At 47.7% G+C, this 14,312-nt stretch overlaps 1 protein-coding gene across 1 annotated transcript in view; it reads right to left on the bottom strand.

Annotated features, from left to right (window-relative positions):
* HECW2 (HECT, C2 and WW domain containing E3 ubiquitin protein ligase 2) overlaps positions 1–14,312 on the bottom strand; it is a gene marked incomplete at its 5' end in the record, with an annotated part of 220,054 nt that overhangs the window by 103,315 nt on the left and 102,427 nt on the right. Inside the window, 3 exons of the mRNA XM_080799839.1 lie at positions 8,141–8,236; positions 9,198–10,562; positions 10,999–11,099. Coding sequence (XP_080655965.1) covers positions 8,141–8,236; positions 9,198–10,562; positions 10,999–11,099 — 1,562 coding nt within the window. The remainder of the gene's footprint in view (positions 1–8,140; positions 8,237–9,197; positions 10,563–10,998; positions 11,100–14,312) is intronic.

Here is a 14,312-nt window from a genome sequence, read left to right as displayed (position 1 = left end):
CCAGCAAATTTTTTATACATTTCTATTTCTGTGTAAAATGTTTTTTGAAATTAATAAGCACTTTTCTCCTTAGCAGCTCAGTTATTTCAAAACTCCCCATGTCATCACATGGCTTATCAAGAGACACCATGGGTCGGTGCAACCCTGCAGACTAGGAGGAAGGCATGCTGGCTGCTGACCACCCATGGCATTTACTCTGGCGGTGAATAGAGCACATATTCTAACGCAGTTCTCAGGGTTGGAAAGCCCTGAATGGTAGACCCTAGCCAGCAGCACCTGATCACTGAAGGCTGCCTCAGTGGGGGGCTGGGGGTGGAAAGATCTGTTTTTGTTGATCCTAGCACATGGTAATTTATGACAAATGGCAAGAAAAAGAAAAATTGGGCTGAGAAAAAGCACGACACAGACAAAAAAGCAAATCAGTGCCACTCACGCTCCAAGGTAACACAGACTCACAACGAACCAGCCTGCCAAACCTGAATTCTTTGGACACAGGCGCAATCCCATCAACGAGCCGTTTCCAAAAGACCTCTCGATCAGCCTGCCATAAGCTGACAAACAGGAACTCCATTAGAGCATTTTCAGGGACCATTTTCCAAAAATCCTTTGATCTATTCCATTGTTTTGCTCTGCTCTTTGCATACTTTCCCATCTCAAAGATTTTGGAACCAATTACTCCATCTCATTAAAGCTAGGATAACTCAAGCACATAGTATATGCAACTCAAATGCACAAGAAAACAAAGGGCCATTTCTTTCCCCAAAAGTGTCTACAGTAGCTTTTAATTTAAAAAATGTAGAATAGGTCAATTAGGGATAAAAAAAGAATAGAAACCAACTAAAAAAAGTAGAAAGAGAGGGGCTGCCAAGCTCCCAAGATAAGTTTATAACTCAAATTTGGCTCTAAGTTTTCTGGCAGTTAAAGCAGAAAAGAAAACACTATTGTGGCATACTTTCCATTTTCTGACAAAAGAAAGTAAAAAAATTATCTTCAAAGATAGAATTTTTTCCTTGAACAAACTACATAGGAATTTACCCCACAGAATACAGTCTCTATAAGGACCATACGGGTAACAAAATGGGTGAGGAGGGAGAGTGGGGAATCTCCACATATATTTACCACTATACCTTACACATAGCATGAACTAAATGAACAAGTAGTTTCAATAACATAAAATCATAACAAAGAATGATTCTTGTGGTCACTTCCCACAAACTCCAGGAATAACCTTAATGTATTTCAACAAAGACATTGCTGTGTGAGATGAGAAAAATAAGAAAATGAGGTCCGAAAATCTGCTTTCAAAGAACATGGAACATAGGACACCCATTAAGACTAGCCCTATCAGATGCCCTACCTTTACACTGAGGCTACTTAAGATCCCATAAAGAGAAATGCTGTCTTGGTGATTTCAAGTGGACGCTCAGCATTAGGTTGGAAAGGCTGTTGTGTTACTGACTCTTACCCAAGTGTACCCTTCCATCCAGACAAAGACAGTAGAGGTGTCCGTAGGAAGATGAGCTCTCTAATTTATCTACCAAAGTTTCCTTGCAGGGTGGAGAGAAGTGGGTATGGTTTCTTATAAATTTTTATACTGGACCTAGTTTATTCTTGGTACAAGTAAGCATATGAGAACTCACTGCCCAGCATCAGAGTTTTCTTTCAGAGACCATGATAAAATCAGACAGGCAGGATTAGAAGACTGGGAACTTGGCATTGACTTCCTTATCTTGCCATATTGTAAAATGGGGTGTATAATCAGGGCGCAATGCGTCTGAGAACAATGTATCGGGATGTGCGCACCACAGTGGGAAGCAGAAGGCCTGGGGCTTCAGGCCATGGCTTTGTCACACCTTTGTTCCGTGACCTTCAACAAATCACTACATCTCTGAGCCACAGTTTCTTTACCTGAAAAATCAGAGGACAGAATGATACCTTGCTAAGGTCCCTTTCAGTTCTAAAATTGTAAGAATCTTCAAAACGACACCCATTTTTCTACATTAGGTTTAGTAAGAACCTATAAACATCTCATGTCTGGGTCTGCATTTGCAAACCAAACTCTAATTAATTTAGCTGTATAGAGCCAGGGGCCTTGAGGTCCTGAGGACCTGCCAAGCCCGTGTCAGCCACTGCAGCCCCAATATTACCTCTTATGCCTACTGGTCTTGCACGCAAGATTTGATTTGCATACAGAGCTTCGTGACAATGACAAGGTTTGAGAACTGTTACCTACAGAAATGCTTCTCAAAGTGTGGGAATCTGGCAGTAGGTATCAGAATCACTTTGAGGATCAATAAAAATGCAGATTCCCAGGACAGACCTCAGATGGGCAAGATCAGACTAGATGAAGCTAGGACTCGGTCATCTACATTTTTGACAATCGTTCTAAGTGACTCCTAGACACACTAAAATCTGAGGAACGCCTCCAACTGAGATCCAGGAGCAGCTAAGACTGGGAGACACCCTGAGACTCAAACAGAACAGCCCCCTTTAAACAGCTGGGCAATAGGGGACATCAGAGTTGGAAAGTGTGTGAAAGTACACTGAGGCCACAGTCACAGCATTAATCCCTCCGCAGGGCCCCGGAGGGAGGCGGAGCAAGAAAGGTCTTAACTTCCAACTTTTAGAATCAGCATATGTGGGAAGGGAGCAGGGGTCATCCCTGGGATCCCTCTTCATCTCCTCAGGCTTCTTTCCCAGTCCTTTCACACTAGACCTTGGTCTCCACTGGACTGTCCAGCTGGTGATGAAATGAGGCCGTGAACACATCTGGGAGAGTGTTGAGACTGGGAAGAAGATTGGTGACTAGACAGAAAGGATGACAGTTCAGGGGAAGCATGAACCGCGTGAACCAAGGGGTTGAAAGGATCTGAGTGGGACCTGAATGAGTTATAAATGGGTTTAGAAATATGAGGAAACTGAACATTGGGAAGTAAATGTATAAACCAGTATAAGAAATCATATAAACCATGGTGTTTTTACCACAGGGTGAGATGATAAAGTTAATGAACTGAAGGTATTCTAAGGAAAAAATGAAGCTTTTGTGGTAGATGACGGACAGCTGTGTTTGAAAGATTAGTTTTTCCTTATTTCAACACTCAAGGGGGTATATACCATTTGTACAAAGTACAAAAGTAAATTAACTTATCTGTGATTTTGGGAGTCAGCCTAGTAGGTCCATTTCCCCTTCAGGAGGCAGGTTAGTGATTGAAAGGGGCGCAAAGAGAGTTCCAGGCCCCAGTGACGGGGCACTGACACACACATATGTTCAATCTTGGATGATTTAGCAGGCAGAATGTGCTCTTTTCTGTCTGTATATCATATTTAAAGAAAAAGATTTAAAAATCTCAAATAGCTGTCTATGGTGGACCTTAAATCCATTTTTAAAGAAAGTAGCTTTTAGATTAAAAGTATCAATTCAGCTCTTAGAACTCACTTTTAAGCTCTAGAAAATAAGAGCTCCTAGCCTTAAACATAGTAGAAAGTTAGATTAATTATACCTTTCAGATTCACAGCCTTATTTTAAACTTTCATTTCAAAGGATGCTTTAATAATGAAAGTGCAGCACAACCACAAAAAAATGATAAACATTCTCCTGTGTTTCTCCAGACCTGCCCATTTGAACCTACCACCTAAGTAGTGCGCTGGTCCTAACACCGTGGCAAGAACCCTGGGATCCTACCAGGGTCCACTAATCTAGATGGTTCATTTCGAGTCTAATCCCATTCCTACTCCTACCCTTCTGGGGGAAAAACACTCAACAGCTCCTTGTTGTCCCCAGGGCAGCAAGGGATTAAGTCACAATTATACCATAGCCAGTAAGAAAAATAAAATGAAATAGTTTTTCAGAAGTGGCTGAGCTTATCTTCACGCTAAAATGACCAAGATCTGTCAGGCTGATGACACTCCAGCGGGCTTCATCAGCCCTGACCTGCCTCCAGCAGCCAGGGCCATCCATCACCTCAGAAGATCAGGAGAGCACGTATTGCACGGAGGACTGGGTGTGGTACATAAACAATGAATCTGGGAACACCAAAAAAAATAAAATTAAATTTAAAAAAAATCAGCAAATTCTGAAGGCGCTCAGTGTGGATTCAGATTTAAGCCATTTCCAGGGAAGGCTCTCCACACTGCCGTGCTGCCCTTAAGACCTGGCGTTGTACAGAGTCCTATTGTATGGATCACGAGAACCTCTCTCAGCCAGGGGCTGGAGTTACACAGCTCACAAGGTCATATCACAGGGCCCAGGGCCTGAAGCAAGAGTAAGATTCTAAAAACAATCGGTAGAACATCACTACAGCTTTGTCATCTCTAGACCAAGTCCAAGATCAGGTCCCAGCTCCCGAGATAGGAGGAATCAGACTGGACACAGAAGCAAACAAACACGGAAAACTGCTTTACATAAAAAGAGATCAAAGAGACGTCCAGAGACTACATTGTAACACTGATGCACAGACAACCCCATGATCAGCTGTGACAGGGAAAACGTACCGCAAGGGACACCGCTGATCCCCCTCATCGTGTCTGTAAATCTTCAGAGAGAAGCCTAAGTTTGCTGGGTGGTTTCCTCGCTGTATGGTAGTACACAAGGTTCTTAAGGTGAAAATAAGCTCAAGTAACAACAATAATAATTAGGAAAAGAAAAGCAAGAATCAAGAATGGGGGGGCATCAAAGCCCAAGGTACAATGTTGCAGCAGCCTGCCCTCCTGAGGGTTGTGGACAGTGACCCACACAAGGAGGAAAATGTGCTTCTGAGTCTGATACAAAGGCTTACGAGAGCAAACCTGTCTGGGCAATGCTCACATTGTTGCCACAACCACTTTTCTTAGACTTCAGGGCCCCTGGGGAAGAGTCTGCTGAGTAATCTTAATCCAGCAGAAGGAGAAGAAAGTTGAGCGCTTTTTGAGCCCTCCTAGGTCTGACCTCAAAACACTACGATGGAAGAAAGCTTCAGTGAAGGCCCCAAAACCTCTTATTTAAGGTGATGCTTGTATCTAGCAGGTGACACACCATCACATATGCTACTACTCTGCTGCTAAGTAACTTTCAGAATTTACATTCATCTACCCGCACCAGAGTCCCTTCCCTTCTAATCTCAGATCAGAATACCTGATAGAGAAGAAGAAAGGTTTAAGACTCTGTCTCAACTAGTGAAGTAGAGATCGTAAACAATTACTTAATTTATCTGGGCTTCAGTTTCTCCACCTATGAAATTAAAGAATCATTTTAGCCAATTTCTACCCACTTGACCTACTTCATAAAAGTGTAACGAAGAACAAAAAATAAAGCATGTAAAAGTGCTCTGTAAACTATGAAGCACTAGGCGAGTTTGAGTGTTATAATTCTGTGTTGAAAGTCCAACTCTTAGCCCAGTCATTTAAGGGACAGACTAATCTGTACACTCCAACCAGGCACCCCATGGCCAAGCCTCCCCGGAGACCCTGCGTGAAGGCAGAAGGCACAAGACAGTGTGGAATGTGGAATGCCACAGCTCCAAGTCGGAGGCATGGCCTGAGGGAGTAGCAGAGCTGCCCAGTTAGGCAAGGAAGGCAGAGAACTGGTTAGGTTGGGAACAGACAACTAGCAGAGCAGCCACATGATTAAATAAGGTGTTAAAAGGATGAGACAGATCTGAGAACAGGAGGGGCCAAAACAGCGTGAGGACAGAGCTGAACAGTAATCAGGCTCAGACCATAATCTGTAACCTACCCCTGATCACAGAAAAACCCAAATTTGTAAGTTGCATAAAAGGGATTAAGAATTTTTCTCTTTTTGGGGCACCCGAGGGGTTCAGTCAGTCTAAGTGGTCAGCTCTTGACTTCTGATCAGGTCATGACCTCAGGATCCTGGGACTGAGCTCTGTGTGGAGCCCTGCATGGGGGTTCCACACTCCCTGGGGAGTCTACTTGAGGATTATTTACTTCTCTCCCTCTTCCTCAGTCCCTCCTCCATGCTCTCGCTCTCTCTGTCAGATAAATAATTTTTTTTTTAAAGATTTTATTTATTTATTTGACAAAGATCACAAGTGGGCTGAGAGGCAGGCAGAGAGAGAGGAGGAAGCAGGCTCCCTGCTGAGCAGAGAGCCTGATGCGGGGCTTGATCCCAGGACCCTGGGATCATGACCTGAGCTGAAGGCAGAGGCCTCAACCCACTGAGCCACCCAGGCACCCCTGTCAGATAAAAAATCCTTAAAAAATATTTTTTTTAAGAAAGAATTTTCTCCTCTTCAGTCACTCATTAAATTGGATACACTATTAAATTGCTTTTTTGCTCTTAGATATATCAACTTATTAAAATAAACCGTTTTTTTAATCTTAAAATAAATTCTATATGATGCAAATATCCGTGTTTAAACAAATGCACTGAAATATCACAAATAGCAGCCATAGGTTCAGCAGAAAAGTACCTGCCTTTATCAAATGCAATCTGGAAACCAAAATTGTCATTCAATAAAATTCAGAGCAACTAGATGTGGTCAGAAGATGCCGTTTACCCATACTCTGATGTGATGCAATGCCTCAGAAACTCAAATTACTACTAATCCACAGACACATACAAACAAAGGTCTTCCAGAATCCTCTCTTCATGTTTCCAATTCGTTTTTTTCCTATTATATCCAACTACCTCCCAGGGATATTTTTCTTTTCCATCTCTAATCTTTTCTCCCGGGGTAAACAATAGGGAATTTTTTTTTATTCCTCCACCCGCTTCAGATGACACACTGGTTATTTAATCTCTTGGTCTATTTTTAAAAGTTGCTTAAAATATGTATTTCCTATAAATAACCACACTCAATTATCAAAGTACATAAGCAAAGGGAGGAGTTCTTCACAGCAGAATTTCCAAAGAATCAAGCCAATATTCTGGCCAGTTGTACACAGTACCATTCAGCTCTTTTGTTAACACTCACCAAAACTAAGCACTCAGCATTTCAGCCCTACAAATGCATATTCCCACGCCCCCGCCATTACATTCCACCATTTTTATTTAGATTTTTTTTTCTTTTTGAGAGAGAGAGCCTGTCAGAGGGAAGGGCAGAGGGAGAAGCAGACCCCCACTGAGCAGGGAGCCCAGTGGGAGACTTCCATGAGCACAGGGTGGGGGTGGAGAACAAAAGAGGGAGAGGGAGAAACAGACGCCCCCACTGAAATAGGAAGGCAGTTGCAGGCTGGATCCAGGACCCTGGGATTGTGACCTGAGCTGAAAGCAGATGCTTAACCTACTGAGCCACCCAGGTGTTCTTATGTCCCATTGTTTTTAAAATACAGAAGGCCAGGGGCATCAGCTTCTTGCTAGGATCACCTATAGGATGGGAGAGCTGAGAGACTGAATAAGAAGGAAAAGCAATAATGCAGAAAGATATATATTCCAATTGTGTTCCCCTACTAGCAGAATTTACTGAGCTTTGTTACTATTCATCAAAATATGCTCGTAAAGAGCAGTACTGCTTTAAGGGATCCTAGACAGTTGAACAGAGCTTGGATGATGTCCAGATTATAACTGGCCATGAGTAGCACTCAGACCTGCGGATACAGGTTGTACAACTGTTTTCCCAGAATCCCTTATCCTCAACCATCCCCCTTTAAGTGTCACATGTTTCTTAAAAGAGAAATGACATATCTTTTAAAACCCCAGATAATTGTCATGCTCCACATAAATGGTAGACCAATGTCTGAAATTATTCACACTTCTCTGCATATCCCCAAGGAAAAAATCAGAACATTGCACTTAATGACATAAAATGCTATAAGTGAACAGACTGAAGTAAATCCCAGAGAGTGAGGCTTTTCTAAGAGATCCTACCAGTCTGTCTCCTGACTGAACATTCATGCTGCTGTCAGGCATCATTTTTAAAATTTTCTATTATGAACCCAACTGCCCCAACTATCTGGTTCTGTTTCCCCAATGACAGCACTGACTCTATTCCAGTGTGTGCTCCGCCCCCAACCCCGCTGTCCCCCCCTTCAACAGGACAGCGTGAGAGTCATCAGCTCCCAACTTCCCTGTCGCCTGCTGCTCTGTCAAGGGGCAGCCCTGAGAGCCCGTCCTCTCGGGCAACGCGCATCCGCCCTCCGGTCCCGCGGAAGGGATCTGCCCGTCGCCCTCCGGGCGCGAGCCTCGGCGCTAACAGGGGCTTACTTGGCGGGAGAGCCTCGTCCACCCTCTGGTAGCGGCTAACGTCCTGGCGCACCGAAGGCAGCGATCTCAGTGGCTGGTGGCCGTTGGCTTGAGAACCTAGGATTAAAGAGAAAAGGGGGCTTGGGTCGCGTTTTCCCCTTCAGTGTCCAAACAGTCTTTGTGAAACACCGAAGCCAACCCAAACCCCAACCACCACCGCAGCGAACATACATCCCCGACCTAGTGTCTGTCTGTCTGTCTGTCCGTCTCTCTCTCTCTCGGCCCAGAAACAGAAGAACAGAGGCGGAGGTGAGCGCTCGGTCCCAGGAGGGTCCCGCAGAGGACGGTCCCCCGGACCCCCGCCCCCCTCCTTCCTCTCCTGGCTGGTCCTGGTCACGCCCCAGGCCTTCGGGGGCCCATCGTGGCCACAAGATGGTGAAGGAAACAGAAACAAGAAGAAAAGGAAAACAGGAGGAGGAGCGGAGAAGGGGACACTTTAGGTAAAAAACCAAACAAGCTGCAGAGTAAGAAAGCTCAGTCCCATGTCCGCGTCGGGGCTGCTCGAGCGCAGGGAACCATCCCGCGAGTGGCTGAGGCGGCGAAGGACACGCGCTGCCCGGCCGCGTTCACGGGGACGAAACACACGTCCAGGCGCGAGTTCGCCTCCGCGACGCTCAACCCGCGCGTTCTTCGGCGTCCGGGGCCCGACGCGACCTCGTGGCACCTTCCGGGCCGCAGAGTCGGAAACGCCGCGGCGGACGCCGGGCGGGCTCAGCCCTGCCGGGCCGGTGACCTGCGCGGTCCGAAGCCGCGACCCGCCCGGTGACGGCGCCGCCGCCCGCCCGTTTTTGTTTCTGTTTAGAAACGCGGGCGCCGGCGGAGGCCGGCCGGGGAGGCGCGGAGACGCTCCCCGACAGGCCTCTCGCTTCCACGACGAAGACCCCTTCGGGAGGCGACGCCAACCGCGGGGCCCCCGGGGAGGAACCCGCACGCGAGACCCGCCGCGCGCCACACGAGGGACGACGCTCGAGGCTGCCCCCGAGCGGGCGGCCCGAGCCCGGGCCCCGACGGCGCCTACCTCCGGCCGCGCCCTCCTCCTGCGCCGCGGCGCCCTCGCACGCCCCGCGGGCTTCCCCGGCGTCGCCGTCTTCTTGGGGCCGGTTCTCGGGGGCGGCCGCCCCCTCCAGGCTCCCCCGCCGCCGCCACACCTCCCCGGCCTCCTCCTGCCGCGCCGCGGGGCCCGAGGCCGCCGAGTCCGCCGAGTCCGCCGCCGGCGCCTCCTCGTCCGCCCCGGGCGCCGCCCCCGCCGGCGAAGGGCTGGGCGCGCGCAGGGACGCGGGGGACCCTCCGGCGCTGCGGCCCGCGGGCTCGGCGGCGCCGGCCCCGTCGTCCTCGTCCTGAGAGGAGAAGGCGGGCGTCCCGGGGAAGCGCGCGCTCTCCAGCGAGGAGCAGCGCGTGTCCACCGACGACAGCTGCGTCGCGACGCTCTCGTTGCAGGAGCTGTCGGCGCCTTCCAGGTCGCTCTCGCCCTCGGGCCTGGTGCTGGCCTCGCTCACGCTCTCCGTCCTGGCCGGGTCACTGGGCTCGGTCTCCGACGACACCTGCGACGGCTCCGAGCCCTGGTCCAGGGACTCGGCCTCGCTGGCGGCGCGGCGGCTCCCCCCCGACGCGTCCGAGGTCGCCGCGTCCGCCCCGCTCGCCGCCTGGTCCGCCTCCTGCGAGCCGCACAACTCGCCGCTGCCCTGCTCGCCGCCGGGTCGGGCCTCCGCGCCGTCTTCGCTCTCCTCGGGGGCCGGGCCTGCGGGCAGGGAGGCCTCCGCCGGCTCGGGGGGATGATCCGGCTTCTCCTCGAAGGACGCGGCGTCGTTCGTGGACGCTTCCTCCGCCTCCGCCGCGGTGTCCTCCGGCTTCGTCTGCGACGTCAGGCTCGCGTCGTCCGTTCTCGACGTGGCGCCGAACATGATCAAGCCTCCTTCCTCCTCCAGGGAAGACGGGTAGCCCAGGTCTTGCTGGAACTCGTGGTCCTCCTCGTCGGAGTCGATGTGAAGCATGGCGTTGAGTCTCGTGTCGGTGGGAAAACTGCTCCTCAGCTTGGGCGAGGCGCCCATGGACCTCTCGGAGCAGGGGGCCGGGCCCGGCCTGGAATGGCTGCTGTGTTCAAGCGCATCTAAGTAATCGTTGAGTGAATCCTGACGTCCTCGGGGGGGTGAGGTCCGCGAGGACGTGGAGGTTAACTCCTCTGTGTCTATTTCCAGAGTGGAGCTAGTCCTGAAAGAATGCCTGGGCGTCCCGTCAGCAGCGCTGTCCTCAGAAACTGGCCCATTGGAACACACGGGGCCGTCGTGATGGCCCCCCGACATGTCCTCCTCATCGGAAGGGCTTCCGAGGTCTCCGTTCACAGTGTTGACCCCAAGGATTGTGCCAACAGCTTCTGGAGAAGCATCTGAAGGAGAAAACAGCATGTATTCAAACAAATTGGTCATGACAAAAAAAAACCTAATGTTCCATCCCTTTGCCACCCCTCAGTTCAACAAACTCAGGCATCCCGGCAAGCCTTCTTCACGGGGTCGCTGCCTGGCAAAGATGAGCAACTCACTACTGAACGAGTATCGTTTGGTCAGTGTGACCGATGAAGTGTCTGCGTTCACTGCCCCTAGAAATTCTAGAGCCCAGTTTCCCAACGCAGGCGTAAACCCGAGAGAGATTTTTTGAGAAACGAGCTAGCCCATCTGCTTGGGAAACTTCAGGAGGTAATCACAGATTAGCTATTTTAGTTTCGGAACAGGACACAAATTCAAATTCTGTTCAAATGTCAACGGACAATGGATTGAGACTGAACGAGTTTTTCCCACAGCGATGTAGTCATACGGCTCTCTCACCTTCGTGGGCAGAAGACGTGACCTCCACCTTGAACTGGAGGTACCCGCTCACGTGGTCGGCTGGGAGCCTGCGGCCAAGGTTGTAGCTGAGCATCTGATCACTGTAAGAGGAGAAATGGTTCTTTCCTTACTACACTGCTGTCAGCCTTCCCCTCCTGCAGCAGGCCACTCGCAAATCTCATGCACTTCCCTTAACACTTTCCGACTCACCAGAAAATACAACTGCTCGAAAGCCTGTTATAATCCAACGTAATGTGATTCATTCCCACAAAGGAATACTTATAAACCCCAGGATGCAACAAAATCTTGTTAGAAGCTGAAAATGCAACACAGTATCACATGATTTTCTTAAACGGGGACTGATTTGCTCTCTCACTGCTAACAGCAACCAGGAAAAGATCTTTCGGAAGTCATCAAGGAGCTGGGAAGGGTTTTGGTATTTTTGGACTGAGGTATAAAAGTGTAGTGGGCCTGGTTGCTTAGCATTTAGCAGAATAGGAAACTGGTCCTACAAGGACACTATAGGTAAGGACTATCACACAAGGGCACGGGGCACTTCGCTACTGTACTTGAGGAGCAGGAGTTGGAAGTTGGGAGACAGCAGGATGGGAAGTATCTGCCCCTGACTACCATGGCCTCCCATTCCGGCCACCCGCCTCCTTGAGGATGGACATGTCACTCTTTTTCAAATCTGTTTATTTAATCAAAGTCAAATACAATTACATCATGACCTTGTGTGAAGCAACCTTCATTCTCAATCTGATTTTTTCATCACACAGGAAAATAATCAAAGGAGGGCATGAAATCACACCATCTCTGCTCTCACACTGCCCTCTACTGGCAACTTCAGAAGGAAAACAACGCCTTTGCCTACGATTTGCAACCGCTGTGCCGCTTACAGCCACTAGTCTGTTTATTATTGACGAATGTCACTGTTTTGTTTGTCTGTCTCTACCTTCTCAGGACAGATGTCACCCCTTTAAAAGAACACGTGTGACTGCAAAAATCCGGTTCAGCTCTTGGGGCTCTTTCTGACTTCTTAGCAAGAATGTCTTAAAACTGTAAGATTATTTTCTTCTTTCTTTTTCTTTTCTTCCCTAGAAACATTGTGACAGTTTTTGTCTCGATGGATTTAAAATGCTTTCGTTTCCCAGTGTGAGTGCTTCACGTGGGCCACGCACACTCTGCAAAGGGCTTTGCCTGCACCGTCTCTCAGCCACCCTGGGAGGCACGCGGCAGCTCTGTTTTCTAGAGGAGGACACCGAGGCGTGGGGAGGGTGGGTGACTTGCCTGAGGCCAGACACAAGGACTGAGGGACAGAAGCAGGATTAGAACACAGATTCATCTTACGATGAATCCCCCGCTCTGTAGTCACATACCACCGTCCCGCTTTATGTCTTCTCAGCGGTTCTAGGCGGCTTCCAGCAGCACGCATTTTAATGACATGATTTACTCATGGCTCATCTAAATGTAACTGCTATTCTGATCACGCCTTTCCTATCTCAGCCGGTATTTTTCAAAAATCTTTTCTGCAAAGGGGTATACAGGCATTTCTTACCATTAGTATAGTTATACTTTTACATTAACGTGTTCAAGTAACATTGTATGATGGCTATAATCTGCATCATACCAGGACTGTCTTTTTCTTTCTCTTACCACTGTCTTCCCAGAATTTAGACAGCGCCTAACCCACAGAGGTGCCTGATCTTTGCCCACTAAGGCATGAACCGAGCCGAAAATTACACTGTCCTCAACACTGTGGTTCCTCACCTATCCCTTTGGACATTAAGTCCTGGAATAATAAAACCTTTCTTTCTCTGTTAAAAACAAACTGATTCTCATCTTCTTCTCCTCAGCCAGTAACAGCAGCGTGCTGGTGTTGATAACGGACGATTTATAAAGGCGAGGGATTTTAGCTAGGAATAAATGTTTCATAGGAATTGTAAGAAAAGAACTGCCTCCATCTGTCTTGCTCACCATCATATCCCCAATACCGAACACCGTGTTTAACATTTAGTAGACACTAGATATGTATACACACATATTTGTTTAACAAATTAATTAACAAATGAGACTCTTTGCTTGGAAAGAAGAATTTTAACAGGTGTTAGTGCCGTTTACTAGCCAAACTGGCCAGATACTCAATTCAGCTATTCAACGTACAAATACAGGGGCGCCTGGGTGGCTCAGTGGGTTAAAGCCTCTGCCTTCGGCTCAGGTCATGATCCCAGGGTCCTAGGATCGAGCCCCGTCCTGGGATCGAGCCCCGCATCGGGCTCTCTGCTCAGCAGGGAGCCTGCTTCCTGCCTTCTCTCTCTCTGCCTACTTGTGATCTGTCAAATAAATAAATAAAATCTTTAAAAAAACAAACAAACAAACAAAAAAAACAAATACAGGAAATCTTCCTATTCAGAGATCTGAGCTAAGAGTTTCATCCCTTGTTGAGGGCCTATCAGAGGAGTCACCTGTCCTCTTACCTTCTTTATTTATCTTTATCTGTTTTTATTTTTGTTTTTTTTAAATATTTCTCTTTTGTTTATTTTTGTTTTTCTTTCTTTTTTTTGCTTTTTTTCTCTTTTTCATCTTTGTTCTTAGGCAGTTTCATCTGACTCATCCTGCTTCTTGTGGTGATGTATGATTGCGAACAATATATTATATATTATTATGATACACAGTTATGAAGAATAAGTGCCAAATTCTCTCACCGCCTGAGGCATCCCTCTCTAATGTAACCAGAGGGATGGACAAAGCAGAGGAAAGTGATGTGTATTTTGGACAAACGTGGGCCACTCGCTGAAAAATGTCACATTCAAACAAATACTCTCAAAATAGGTAATTAGCAAGAAGTTCTAGCTCATCCTACAAAACCACACTCTGTAAAACCTCAACTACTTCCGAGGGCCGCCATCTGCCAAACATGTAAGGAATGGAAGCCCAACGAATCAGTTACTTGGTGGAAAGGAAAAATCAGATCAGGAATATATATGTAGGTGTCAGTAGCGGATATACTAATATGTAGTATCCTCCTTATCTAATAAAGCAAATCCCCAAGTATCTGTATCGGACAATGTTTCTAACATACCTATGCAGAAACATCTCATAATTCCAGTATTTTACAAATTCATGCTGGACTTCCTTCTAATACACATCAATTCAGGACTGGCAGTTCTCAGAGCATCCAGTTGTTTAAAAGACTAAATGAAAAGCCTGCAAGTCAACAACAGCTTCATTGCCTTGATCATTCTTACTGGTGTACATAACTTCACACTTTTACCATGTGTCATATATATTCTGTAAACTATATGATGATAATT

Source organism: Martes martes, assembly GCF_963455335.1.
Source record: "Martes martes genome assembly, chromosome: 3".
In the NCBI taxonomy this organism is placed as follows: Eukaryota; Metazoa; Chordata; class Mammalia; order Carnivora; family Mustelidae; genus Martes; species Martes martes.
Note: the sequence above shows the minus strand (reverse complement) of the source record. Positions and strands in the feature narration are given on the sequence as shown.